The sequence below is a fragment of the Penicillium angulare genome (assembly GCF_028827245.1).
Source record: "Penicillium angulare strain IBT 27051 chromosome Unknown utg000001l_segment0_segment0, whole genome shotgun sequence".
In the NCBI taxonomy this organism is placed as follows: Eukaryota; Fungi; Ascomycota; class Eurotiomycetes; order Eurotiales; family Aspergillaceae; genus Penicillium; species Penicillium angulare.
In genome coordinates this window covers 2017227-2031873 of record NW_026623160.1, presented here as the reverse complement: position 1 = coordinate 2031873, position 14647 = coordinate 2017227, and the positions used below count along the sequence as shown (strand labels likewise).

The 14647-nt window shown below is 45.4% G+C and overlaps 2 protein-coding genes across 2 annotated transcripts; one reads left to right on the top strand and one right to left on the bottom strand.

Annotated features, from left to right (window-relative positions):
• Nucleotides 1-4513: 4513 nt before the first annotated feature.
• Nucleotides 4514-6869, top strand: N7478_000716 (dynamin family protein; the record flags this gene model as incomplete). The annotated part of the gene is made up of 5 exons (XM_056916931.1): nt 4514-4888; nt 4939-5009; nt 5045-5534; nt 5580-6421; nt 6470-6869. The coding sequence occupies 5 exons, from the start codon at nt 4514-4516 to the stop codon at nt 6867-6869; spliced, it is 2178 nt and encodes a 725-aa protein (XP_056784811.1).
• Nucleotides 6870-11553: 4684 nt separating this feature from the next.
• N7478_000715 (uncharacterized protein) lies at nt 11554-13292 on the bottom strand (the record flags this gene model as incomplete). Its single annotated transcript, XM_056916930.1, has 5 exons — nt 11554-12033; nt 12096-12239; nt 12289-12663; nt 12718-13199; nt 13283-13292. 5 exons carry the CDS (start codon nt 13290-13292, stop codon nt 11554-11556), a joined length of 1491 nt encoding a protein of 496 aa, XP_056784810.1.
• Between the last annotated feature and the right edge of the window lie 1355 nt (nt 13293-14647).

The window sequence follows — 14647 nt, the reverse complement described above, 5'->3', positions numbered from 1 at the left end:
CAGGTTGGAAAGGCGACCAGCGGTCATTATCGTTGTTCACCACGCGAGCGTCCCACCTCACAGCTGCCTCATGGAAGTCAGCTGCTTGCCTCCGTAGTTAGCCCTTCATCCCTCTCGTAGTCAAGACTCACCTTTGCCCTTCTCACCTTCCCTCTGTATATAGAAGCTACTGCAATGCAGACACATTGCCTCCCTGTGAAGGGAGCGCGGACGGGCCCCATCTGAGGCTTCTGATCTACGACCGCTGCGACAGGTGACCCGTTACGGCCGAAACATACTCTCTTTCCTTCTCCATCTTGCCTGAGTGAGGTCACCGATAAAGGGTACAAATGCTTATACTCCTGTCATTGATCTAAATCAGGATTGGGTTCGCGGTAGAAGATGACTAGGCAATTAGGCGGTGAGAGTCATCCAAAATCTGACATATCTAATCGGCTCTGGACGCAAGCATGTGTGAACATGTACAAACGGCGGTGAACAGGACTGGGAGAGACTGCCTTGCCACTGAAATTTGGGACACATTTCTCTCGTATAGCCCCACTTGCGAAACACCTGTATGCCGGCCTCCCGCAGGGATTGAATCTTCTCACTCTTGGAATTCTGGCTGTCTATCAAAGATTCCAGGCTTATTTAGTGCACGTAAGTTGTCTCTTCAAGCTACCCCAAAGCCCAGCATCTAAATTACAGCCAGTACGGATTGAGTACCAGGCTACCACGACAAAAAATGCACGTGAGAAATGATGGTCCGTTGGAAATTGATCCTCTTTGCACCGCTCGCCCTCGCATTGGTAGTCATTTCAAGCTGAAAGCCCGCTTTTACGAGGTGCTTTATCTCGCGAAAGCGCTGGGTCAGACGAGAGGTGGACATATCACACATGCAGAAGTTTTACATGATGATGTAAAAGTGAGACGGAAGTTTTTGCAAAATCTTTGTTTCATCTGCGATTTCAAGAAGGGTGGAAGTTCTTGTACCGCAATTGGATTGGCAGAAACTGAAGTCGAGTATCAGTTCTGGGTCGCTTCCAATAAAGATACTCTTAGAATCGTCTCGTTTCTCGAGAAAGGACTTATTTTCTTGCGTCAAGTCAGCTGCTTGAACTACCCACACAATACGAGAGATTTCATCAAATTTTGCACGATGTTTGCCAGTCCACGCATATCAGAGGAACAGAGACTCGTGCGAGTTCATGCCAAGGAATGTGTGCAGAAGCTTGAAGGCCAAGGAAAAGATACAGGTATGTAGTATTCCTCACAACTAAAATGAATGCCCCAAAACTAAAAAGTTCACGGCGTTAAAGTTTTGGAATTCTTGTCGCAGTTGATAGAGCAGAAAGATCCATTCAAACTTTGTGAATTGGCACACAATGTATGGGATAAGCAGTCAGAATGGACAGACCAACTCCAATATCTTGCTCTGAAAGACGAGCAAGCACAAGACTCAGCAGTCACGAGGTCGCCCTTTTTTTTAGTCAGACACTATATTGGAAGGCTGTCCCGCCATGTTAGAGCACCTATGGAGCTTTTTGAAAGCTCATCGAAGATGTTTCACATACTGCAGAGCCACACAGTCAGGGTCATCCAGGTTCCACCGAGTATAAACCCGCCACCACGCGATGAACAAACCAACCTCCAGGGGATTGTGGGGAGAATGCTGAAAGCAGACTCTAGAGAGCTGCTGGCTGTCAAAGACGGGCTTATTCATTTGAACAAAGTCTCAGGGGTATTTCCACGGTTTTTAAGGCTCTACAAGCAGCCTGAGCCTATTGTTCACGCCGAGATTCAAGTGTTGGAACATTTTCATGACTCGAAGCTGCAGTTTGCAAGTAATGATTGCTTCATAGCATGTAGTAAGCCAGCTTGCTTCTGCTGTCAACTTTATTTCAAATACCACCCGGTTCGCATAGTGGTCCCACCATGCCACCAAAAGATTTGGACCAGATGGAGTCCCCCGTGTCTTAGAGGATCCGAGAAAGAGGAATTAGGCAAAGAAACAAAGAGAATCATGAACAGAATCACTCAAGACTTGCGTGAGCAGATTATTTGCCAAGTACTTGGAGTATGCGCGCAGAGTCCGTGGCATCCGGATTCTAAATCCTCTTTGACGAAGGATGCGGACAACCTGCCCTCTTTGGGGGAACCAAAGACTTACCCGATATCTAGGATTGACTCTGGCACAGGTTGTTGTGATAATATGAATCAACAAGACACCTCAGACTCGGAAGACGGTGGTGTATCTATTTGGACTTAGAGCAAAGCAGAAGGAAGGTCACGCGAATACGTGCCTTTTTCTCACGAGAAACCGGAGCGAGGACGGTTTATAAACGAGGTTTTCAGCCTTCTTGATCATTGCAGAACTGCCTATCATAAATCATGAAATAAATCATGTCTTCCTGATGAACTCAATGATGCTCTTGATTTTATTGTTTGTAGTCGCCCCAGATTGGGTCTTGATAATTTATCGTAAAATGCGCACAATCTGTGTTTTTGCATTGGCCGTTGCTCAGTTATATTCTTTCGTACGCTTCACCAGCGACGGTAGAAGGGTCCGGCAGTCACTAAAGATCTAAGCGAAAATCATCGTTCAGTATTGGTATTTAATTGTAAGGTACTTAATTTCTAGCTTCAGAAGTATAGCGCGTATAATAGCTACTACGTGATTTGATATTGTAATACAAAATCTTGCTCTAAATACTTCGCTAAACAAAGAGAGCCTCCATATCTACAAGGCTCTCACATTTTCAGGTTTGAATTCAAGTCATGGTAGGGCTACATATATTGTCCTGCCCATGGTAACAGTGGTTTGGTCAATGAGCTCTGTACAAAGTTCAAGACCCAGAAAACACTGCTCTAGCCATGTCACGCAGGAAATAGCATTTGCTCAATTGGCTACGTGTCCTCAATTGGCTACGTGTCCTCAATTGGCTACGTGTGTAACATGTGCTAGGGGAGGCCTCAAGTATCTTTTGCATAGCCATCATTTGCTCGCTTTCTCGCAATCTAAGAATCCAGACTACGCTGGAGAGCACATCCCTTTAATTTGCAATGCTTTTGAGCATTGTCCTTCCGCGTGAAGCTTGTACCACAGCCACAGACAATCGAAGGTCTGGTACCAAAAAGTCTTTCCGCCGTTACTCTATGAGCAGAGAACATATGCCGCTGCAAGTCCCGCTTATCGGCCCCGGCATACGGACATACTGGACATTTGGCAGGCAAGCCATGAGCCCGCATGTGTTTGCTACAAGAGTCAGAACATTTATCGAATTGAGAGTTTGTGCAAGACTCACTTGACTTCAGCCCTGCCCGAAAAGCCAATCTTACAGCTGCACCCCGTAACTCGGCAATAAAAGAGTCCATTCAATTCCAATGGTGTAATGTTGACGTACGAAGGCGTCTCAGCTTCCTCGTTATCAGCATTTTGCATTGACCATGTATCTTGATTGATACGAGAGGAAGACCCTTGTAGTGCTGTGGACTCGGTGACCAGACCCGGTGGTTCCGATAGACTGGAAAATACTTCTGGATGAGATGAGACATAATCTTCACAAATGGCGCTCTAAAGCCGTTGATTTTTGCGAACAATGTCCTCCATCGAGTCCGAATCCAGGTCTATTTGCGGGTAGTGAGAAAAGAAGGTAGAAATCGATTGTGAACATCAGGGTATTTGGGTGGCTACATCTAAGGTATAAATATGGTAAATTGTTGCCTGTCCTGCATTGCATCATACTAGACTCTAGCTACCCGTAGATGCCTTGGAAGCATGGCGTATACAATTAAGTATGATAATGCATATTCAAATTGATCAGCATCGTGCACAGTCCTTCTCGGTGGAATTGATCATATTTGATAGGTCATAAGTAGCCTAAACAGGATTGATTGACTCAATCAGCGCTATGACGTTTATTCGTAGATCCACTGATAAGCTTCAGGCTGCTTCCTTACATCTATCATACTGTAACAGGCTTTTCGCCACGAAATGTAATTTAACTCTTTAAGAAAAAGCAAGATCTCGTCCAGCCTCTTGCATGAACTGCCATCGACGGCCTCCCGCATCGACGGCCTCCCGCATCGACGGCCTCCCGCATCGACGGCCTCCCGCATCGACGGCCTCCCGCATCGACGACCTTCCGCATTGTGAGCTTTTAGGAATGCCTCTTGAAGCTCTTCTTGTTGCAATTTTTGCTCTAAGCTTGAGGTTGTAGGTAGGCCTAGCCTACGCAGAAATTCCGATAGCCATCGTAATAGCAGACGGAAGGAATGAATCAAACGAACGAACAAACAAACTCTAGTTCACGTAGAATTCGAACATTTTTCCCTGCGGAGACCCAGACTTCCTCCCAGCAGTATATCTAAAAAGACTTCTACGATAGAACGATCGAAAACGAAATTTGACGCAAGGTTTTTGGTGGTTACTTCACAGCCATATCTTGTTTTGGCTTAGCGTCGTTGCAGATACAACCCGGCCCTTGTATATATAAGAGAGTCTGCTCTCATCTGCTAAAATTACCGGCCAACAATGACAATTACACAGGAAGCTCAAAGAGAAGCCAGTATCAGCCTAGCTGATCCCGCCCTTCTTGACAAGATCGACCAATTGTTCGCGTGTAATGTGGGAGAATACATCGATTTGCCACAGCTGGTTGTGATCGGAGACCAGTCCAGCGGGAAAAGTTCCATCTTGGAAGGTCTGACCAAATTGAAGTTCCCTCGAAACAGTGGCCTGTGTACTAGGTTTGCGACTCAAATTTTGTTTCGGAGAGACCCGAGCCTGAGTAAGCGCCAAGTGACAGGCTCAATAATCAAGGCCAGTCATGATGGAAACAATGCGTGTTGGAGTGTCACTGGCATTGAATCGTTGAGTGCGAGCGAATTTGAGAATATGATGTCGGAGGTGAGTTCCTCCCTGGACCGTGCATTGGCACGAAACTAAGCCCTCCAAAGGTCCACATCGCGATGGGCCTATCAACATCCATGGGTGACGGCCAACCCACGTTCTCCGCGGATATTCTCCGGTTAGAAATCCATGGACCGGATGAAATCACATTAGTGTTATTGATGTTCCTGGGATTTTCAAAACCACGACACCCGGTTTGACGTCGAAGTCCGACATTAAGCTAGTAAGAGACATGGTGCTAGGCTACATGCGCAACCCCCGGTCTATAATGCTTGCCGTGGTACCAGCCAATGTGGATATTGCAACGCAGGAGATTATCGAGATGACGCGCGAACTAGATCCAGACAGTATGAGGACCTTACGTATTCTCACCAAACCAGATCTAGTCGACAAAGGTGCAGAAGAGGCTATCATTCAGCTAGTGGAAGGTAAACAAGAATCGGAGGAACTCGGGTGGGTAGTAGTCCGAAACCTTGGCCAGAAGGACCTTCAAGATCCATTGAAGGACCGTGATGCTGAAGAAGAGACCTTCCGCAAAGCCGCTCCGTGGAATCAACTTTCGGATGACAACCATGGCATTGTCGCGCTGGCTAAGCGACTGCAAGGCTTGTTGGCTTCCAACGTGCGGCGAGTTTTTCCAAATGTAAGTTTCACCGAAATTACTGCTATCGGCTGCTAATCTGGATAGGTTCGATCGGAAGTTTCAAAGCGTCTCAAGGAATGTAAAAAGTCCCTTGACAGACTTGGGGACGAACGAGAGTCTCCAGAGCAACAAAGCAAATATCTGCTCGCCATTGTGGCAAAGTTTCAGCGCATCACCGAGAATGCTTTGCATACTAATTATGGATCCCAAGATGCTTTTGACAACGAGCGTGATCTCCGACTGGCCACACTGGTCGCGAATCGTAACGCACAGCTGGCAGAAGACTTTGAGTCCCGGGGTCATGTGTATACCTTCAAGTCGCATAGTCATGATGACGACCTCGAAAATCGACAAGATCCTCCGACAAGCCCTACTGGCACTGTGGCCAATGGAATGAATAATGAGGAAAAGGAGGAGGAGAAGGAGGAGGAGCAAGAAATTTGCCATTCAGTGCCTAGCAGAAAAATCAGTATTTGCCACGATATTGAGGATGTTCTCCGTGAGAGTCAACCCATTCATGGTGCGTTGACACAAGGTATTCTACCTTGGATTGAAGACATCTACGAGGCGTCTCGCGGGTTCGAACTTGGCACATTCAACGCTTCCATACTTGCAAGCGTTCTGAAGAGGCAATCCTCCAAGTGGCCCAATCTAGCGGAGGGGTACATTTGTGATGTCATATGCATGGTTCACATTTTCACGCGCAAAGCACTCAACGTCGCCTGTGGCGATCCACGAAGAGGAGAAATCATCCTCTCCCTTCTTATGGATGATCTTCTTGAGAAATACCGACGCGCCCTGCGTATGACAGAATTTCTTCTTCGGATTGAGAGGGAAGGCACCCCAATGACCCAAAATCACTACCTCAACAGCAATTTGCAAAAGTGGTTAGTACAATGCCGTTTATCGCTTATCCGTTGCTGACGTCAATGCAGCCGCCAGAGCCGCATTATCTCTGAAGTTGGAGAGTCGTCTTTCTTTGTGAAGAACGAGCATGGCTCCAGAGAAAAATCAGTTCGACTCTCTGATCTTGCCCGGATTCATGACATGAGTAATCTACAGCATACCGTGAAAGACATTCACGACATCTTGAAATCGTACTACAAGGTAGCTCGGAAAAGGTTCATTGATAATTTATGCATGCAAGCGGCGGACTACCATTTGGTCATTGGATTGGTAGCGCCGATGACACTATTTTCTCCTTCATGGGTGTACCAACTTTCGCGCGAGCAACTGGAGCAAATAGCTGGAGAGGAGATCTCTGTTCGGAAAAAGCGACAACGATTACAAAGACAAGTGAAGGAACTTGAGATGGGGCGGAAGATTATTGTGTAGTATACAGTACTATACAACAATAAGACTATCTCTATTTATTTATCTACAAATTGGCGCCAGGTGTTACATCAGAGGTAATTTAACAATAATGAATTTAATGATTTAGAAGATAAAGTTGAGAAAGACAAGAAAAGAATTGAGAGGTGAATCCGATTTCGAGTGACCCTGATAGTAGACACCCTGCAACTGCCGAAGATAGGACGTTTGAAACTTGTAGAAGCGCCTTCAGGCCAGCCTATTAACCCATCTACTGGCCCACGAGAACATTGCTGCAGATTGCTTACTAGAGATAACACCTGTTATCAGATTTTATGTATGGGCTTTCAGGAGACACAGAATATACAGATGCTCGTGTACAGTAGACCAATGATAGTTGCCCTTTCAGATGAACCGCAGGGCGTTAATGAATTGTTTGTTTGTATTAATTGTTATACGAAATGTATTTGGCGTGCATATGGAGAAGCGTACTTTTAGTCGTGCTCTGAAACGTGACGGTTGGACCGAATAAGTACCCAAACAAAGACCTAGCTATAGAAAATCTGATTACGGAACAAGTATGTGAGTTTCGTAGCTGATTAATTAGCATAGCACGTAGTGAGCGTGGATGAATCGGGATGTGATAGGAGAGTTGTATTCCGGAAAATAGGGCGGTCACTTCTGGGTATAGCCCTATCGCAGACGAGCAAAGTTCATTGTCATCAACGTTACGAAATCATTTTAGCTTGTGTTTATAGCGGAATCTTCTTGTTTTACATCTTTAATGGCTTCACTATTGCCCCATTCTTTCAAGTCTTCATAAAGGCCGTTGCTCGATCACTGTGGGAAATGGCCTTTACCAAAACGGTCCAAAATTATGAGAATGCTTCCTTCCATCATTCTTAAAATATCAAAGCGATGAATTCAAAAGCCGGTATCAAAATTGTATGTTTGCGCACATACACCCCGGATTTGAATCAGATTGGGGCGCTTTTTCCCTGAATTGACAGTCCTTGTGCGACTCTATTGGCGCATACGAGTCAAGGATTTGAATCCCTCTTTGAGTAATGTGTCGGAAAAGCAGGCATAAGGGAGCAGAGATGTTTTCGTAATGCGGGCAATGAAATAGAATCCTAGCCAATTTTTGTGCTTGAAAGCAGATATGACGCAGAAAATGGCGAGGCATGAGCTCTGCTACCGACCATTCGGCAGCTATGAAGCCCTCGATCAACATACCCACGATCTGCCTGCATCTTTACCTCCGCCGATAACTCCGTTCGACGTATTTTCCCAGTCATTTCCGCATTCTAACTTTGACCCAGAGAATTCGCCCAATCAGTCGTATTTGGCTTGGCAAAGAGTATATGGCTGAAAAAGAGGCGCCAAGGAAGCCATTGAGGCTAAGTGCAATTTCTAGAGAGCTCCGATTGAAATGCTTAGGCTCTGCTTCCTGGCATATGACGACTTAGGACCTTGGCATTCGCTGTCTTGCGCACGAAGGGTTATTATATTACCACGAAATCATCCCGATTGTGAGATAATAATATATACACATGCTTTGCCACTGCCACCAATATTAACATGATACGGTAGGCTATCACAGGTCTGCATCTTCATATTGTTGACCCACTTGTTTGGGCTCGGGGGGAAAGTCAAGGGATCGGGTCTGCCTTTTCCATAATCTGGAGAGGCTGCATGAATGTACAAGACGGACCCACAAAATGTTTCGCGATAATCTTGACTACTTGGGGCATAGCAATGGAGACCTGAGACATTTGTTTAGCTTCATCCTATCAATAGGACATAATACCATACTGCTGAACAAAATCAGTAACAAGGTGGGTACAGTAATTAGACAACACCAATAAGTTGTACGCTTCTATTCTTCCTTTCAACTTAATGTGCTAAATTCATATGAAAAATTGACGCTATTCCCAGGACTTAGAATTTTTCTTGCCTGGACCTTCATATTCTCCGGCCTAAACCTTTGATTCAGTGCCTTGCGTATATGTCTCCGCCATATTTCAGCATACGCATCTTTTCAATCCTCAATAAAAGCCTCCGTATGAGCTCGTGTGCTGCAAGCCTTGTGGCATGATCCGGAAATACGATTAACTTTGGAGTGCGCAACATATCCTCCGCTGGTGCTTGTCAGTAAAAATAAAGACACCCCGGAGAATGCATACGAACTGGTAGCATTCGTAAATACCAGGAGTTTTACAATCAGCTCCCGCATAGAAAACCTGGTTGCCGGGTAATAGTGCAGTCTCACCTGCTTCCTCCTTGAGAATCTCCTTGGGCTCCACTACTTCACGTTCTCTCATAAAGTTTCGAGCTTTTTCAAGAGATGTGAAAACGCCATGGTCTGCATAACACCCAGTCCCTCGTGGATGTACGTCGCCCCTCGAAATCACATTAATTTCCGAACAGTTGTCACATGTAAGCAGACAATACAAAGATGTGAAGATGGTTGGGCCATCAAAACGGCCCTGTGTAAATGTCATAAAACTCGCTCCTCGGTTTGTTTCTTTTCTTCTGGCCTTGAGATTCCATATTTCAAACATAGAGATAACAAAAAGGCCAAGGCACCAATGTAAGTTCCTAAATTAATCGGCAGATTTCGTGGGAAGACTTTGGAACGACAGAGGTGGGACAAAGTGGGCAGGCCATTTTTCATTTTTAATCCACCGAGCCTACGAGATCAATTGGCATTCACGTGCCCTGCTGCCGTTCACGACCACCGCCCAGATCAATCGACAGCACATGTGGCCGGTGCAACCTAATCAGTCAATTGACTCAATACATATGATGTGTGGTATTTCATAGTGCCCCTGATAGAACCCTCTATAGGGCCTATCAATACACATTCATGTTGGGAAGGGATATGACTTTTTTATTTCTTAGGCATTTTACACACACAGACACATTTCATTACTGTTGTGATATAAGGCTGGTGCAGATCAGGTACCAAGCCCCCCATTGGAATTAATGCCGAAATATCTATACGAAGCATCAAGTTGATTGGAAATCAATTTGTTGTTCTCGTTGTAAATTTAGCCTCATATTTCCCACTAAATGTTTAAAATGAAATCAATCTTCCTTTGAATTACAACAATTAACGCCGGCGGCTGGGCCGAAAAACCAACTGTCGCTAAACTACTGTGCATTTTCGTGTCTCATTGGACCCTATGCATGCAACCTTGCCACATGTGTCATTTCCAGCATGTAGTGTCGCAGCGGGTGCTCGTGGGTCAGTAGTTTGGTTAGTACACTGGCTTAAATGTGCTTCTCCAAGTATTCAACAATCTATCCTCGGTAGTGGAAGCGCTTCTACCATGAGTAACACAAGGTTGGTGAGTCTTTTTTTTTTTTAAAAAAAAAAAGAAGTAATGTATGTTCGTCAGTATTATTGAACGACCTCAAAACGGCCCGTGGCTATAGCGAATCATATTGAGGCCCGTAATTTTGTATACAGTCGCGCTCAGAATCGCCTTGTTACATTTAGAGGCTATATCGACGTGGCTAACGTAAAATGGAATAGTCATGATTCTGACTCATGAATCTTGGCGACTGACAGAAATCAGGGGCACGCGATATCGTCATGTATGGCTCCGATTCATGATCCCCACATTAAATATTGGGACTCTGATGGAATGAACGACTCAAAATCAATTTATCATAATGACCGTGTCTATGCTTCTCCATGCTTACAATGAAACAATTGGCACCCCACAGTCAGGAGAGCCCAGAAATCTCAATCAAGCTATAAAGGTCGTGCAATGATCACTCCACCCCTGATAAGAACCCTCATGTTAGCGTTACGGCTGAATTTCAGCTGCAAAGGACACCCCCTTATGATATGACCCATAAAAATCCAACCGCATATATAGCTTAAAAAGCATACTAGATCCTTTTTGACCCCTGAAAATTCAGCGAATACCACAAGGAATATGCTCAACCCAAGTCCTATCTTGCGACGTCACAGTAGCCAGGGTCACGAACCCCCAATGCACCCGGCTCGAGTCAAATGAGGCGCAACAAGAATAGAGGCGATTACAAACACAAGTGAAGCCGTATCAGCGAAGCTCCTACGCGCATAAGTGGTGAACGAACCAACGCCTTCTAATTATTGCACCTGAACGCGAGTACTTGCCGAGGCTTGGATCACATAGAACAAGGTATTACGCAATACTTGGGGTCCACTAGGTCTCAGGTCTAGAAAGGGTTGCTTCTGTATCACAAACGTGGGGGCGCATAGCATAAGAGAAGACGCACCTTGTTGCGCCCTACGGTCTGACCGCGTACGAAACATTCGTACCGCAGTAGCTTTACTCATTTATTCAAGTTGCATCTCAAACTCTGTGGAAAAATGTGGCACTACGTGTCTTTTGGGCGAATGATTACCTTTCCTGTTTTCTTGGCTACGCCGGACAAGTCAGCAGTCCCACTTGCCAAACTCAATCTATATCGAAATCTTCCAGAACACAATATTTTTGCCTCGACCGTCACAAAAAACCACTGCGACGTGATCTTCGCTCCGGTTGATTCCAACACCCATGTCAAAGAATGCACTCCTACAGCAAGACATATCTACTCAGTATATTTGATATCACCATCATAAGAAAGTGATGAAATTGAGAATTTTGATTTTGCTTTTCATCAATTTCCTATGCTTTCATTGCCTGCTGTAGCTAGCTGTATGAATGCACTAAGTGGACATTATGCTTCGGCCACCATCCTCAGTTAGCCTCTGCCGGATTTGTACCAGCATGTAACCTGCTCCCAACCGGCTTCTTTTTCGTTCATTGCTGTCTTTTTCTGTTCTTTCAAAAATAGCGTTGGGGGCAAACACCAAAGCCTCCCCTACTTTCAAGCCCACAATCTGGTTGAAAAAGGACAGCTTATTCGAGGATTCCGACAAGGGTAAATCGTCATCTCTCTCTATAACCTCTTCCCCGCTGGATTGTACACCCATAGCAGCAGCTGCTACATGTCCTTGCAAGGCGCGAAGCCACGCCGGCGATGAAAACTTGTGGACAATCGTAATAGAGCAGAGGCTCAAAAGGTCACGTGAGATTGTTGGTTCTTGTGTAGATATGAATACACGTACTCCCAAATGGCGTTGTAACCTAACCGTTGAAAGGAGAGTGTTGGTGAAGTTTTGAGACTCTATCGAGTTCTTCATGTACTGGATGAAGATCCTCAGCAAATGGTCTAAATTCACAGCATTTATGATATGTATCTACAAACCTTGTGAGCTTCGTCAAGGGCAACAACACGACCGACCCCTGTGTCCTGCTCCATAAAAATCTCAAAACAGATATTGAAGAGTGAGCAGGCTGTTTCTGGAGAGATGCAAGGGCAGGAGAGATCCACAATAGTCAACTGAGATGGCTAATCAAAACAATCAGCTAGTTGGTCATCAGCGAGGAGTGGGGCATACGACCTCCGGAGTCCAAATGGAGCCTTTCGCACGGCTCTTGCCCTTCAAATCTTTGTTCTTCATAGTAGCTGTTGCTTGCTGGCGCGGCATAAAGCTCTCAAGTGTTTCCAATCTTTGTTTCAAAGGCTCGAGTTGGCTCGGTAGAAGATCAGCATTCAAAACTCGTTTTTTGAAGGCCGAGTAATCAAACGAACAGCCAGTTTCTTGCTGCAAGAGACGCAATTCGCGCAGGATACGCTGAACGGTATGCATATACAGCGGCACTGCTCCTTTCTCTTGACCTACTGCCATGAGATCAAGCATTCGCTTTGTATTGAGATCACTTTGATCGATTTGCAAGTTTTCAACTTGAATGTTCAGCCTAGCATACGTACCCTGTGGGAACTCTCAGTGGGAAGCGTCAATCTTCTATTCAAAAATGAGACCTACCTGGATTGTCCGGAAATTGGTCGGGGCACAAAGTACTCTGGCCTTGATTCCAGAGTGCGATGCTATGAAAGCGGCCTCGCATGGAGATCCGCCACTGTCACAAATAAAAGTATCGTAGTGAAAAACAACTGCTGTAAGAGGATTGGAGAGCCACCCCGCATTGGAGCGCACTAAGCAGTCTTCGATGAGACAGGAGAGCGTGTGACTTTTACCAGAGCCCTGAGATCCGCAGATAAAAGTACTCGATGGAGCTGAAACGTTGAAAAACACGCGGGGGTCGTCTTCAATTCCCTCATTTGTCTTGTTTACAACCCCTGGCTGTTGGATACGCTTCGATCGTGCGAGCAACCCAAATTGAGAAGGCAACAGCTCAGGCAGCTGGAGAAGTGGACCGGTGAAAATCGGTGCTGATATTGTCTCCTCTTTTTCATCATCGGTGGTTCCGATGGCTAAAAGACTTAAATGATATGCGAATTGCGATTCTGATAGATGGTTTGGGGGTCATGTTAGTGGACATACTATAGAAATAGGAGTAAAGGTTAGTTTTTCGGGGGTTTTCACTGACCACTTGCCATCTTATGCAGATCCATAGACTTTGTTCTTTGTTTGCTGCACCAAGACCTCGATCATAGGACATGGGAATATTAGGCCTTGATTTGCGGCAGAGACCGTCAAATATATAAGATCAAGGAGACTGGGATCTTCAGTACAAGTGAGTTGCATTGTAAAGAGGGGAAATGAACCCCTTGCCGCAAAATGTATCAAAGAACCATGGCATGGGCTGATTTCTACAAAGAACGATGCATCTTGGAAATTCAAATTCCATTTTGATTGTGCTGCTGCGAATCTCGACAACCCACTTAATTGTGCCGAGGGTGCATGTCAAAATATTACAAATGGGGTTCTCATGGTGGGTTCCATACCCCACGCATGATAGCCTCCCGCATGATGGCCTCTCGCATGATGGCCTCCCGCATGATGGCCTCTCGCATGATGGCCTCCCGCATGATGGCCTCCCGCATGATGGCCTCCTCCCAGTAAAAGCATAATCAAAATTCACATTTTATAAAACCTACAAGACTGGAAGGTAGTGTAATGTATCTTGTAGAGTGAGGCTTCTTCAATCTGTTGATGGAAAAGCAGCAGTGGGGTACGAATCATGTATGTGCCAATGATGGAATGGGTTCTAAGATTTTATGAAGTGTGTTTATTTTGCAGTACATGCACATTTTTTGCACAGAATCCCAATCTGACCATTTGCCAAGTTGAGTTCAAGGACTGTATGATGCTGTCTGCTTTTTGGCGTTCATCTGAGCAGAGCGCGACTTGGAGATTGGTTTCAATGTCGCAGCCCAAAGTAGCTTGATTGTCATGTAGTTAGTAGTATGTATACAAAGTCACAATTTTCACTGAAAGCCGCGCATTTCATAACTCGTGCAATCTTTGCGCGAGGGAGAAACTTTTGTTCCATAGGGAAAGAAAGGGTTACCATTGATATTGGAGAGATCATAAAAGACACGGTTTTGGGGGAAATAGAAACTGCCAAGACAGCACGCACTATATTCGACCTGAGCTATGTTGTCACGATCGAATTTGGTTGCAATCTTCAACGAATTGCCTGTGCCACTGACTGACTCTCGGAATGGAGATGCAAACCCTCGCTAGGCTTTAAATCTTGCTCCAAGTACGGCACATCAACTGCCCCCTGGACATCCAAGGGAAATCGCAATTCTTGTGCACGTTCAATGAGCCTCGCTCTGGATCGGCTTCTGCAAAACAGATAAGAAGCCAGATAGTTGTGATACAGGTACTTCCATTCAGTTTCCATAGTCTTGAAGATATATCTGCATATTGTTTGTCAAGCAGATGAGAGACTGCTTACTAAGAGGAACCCAATCAGTTGAAGTTCAACGCAAGAGGCAGTACGGAT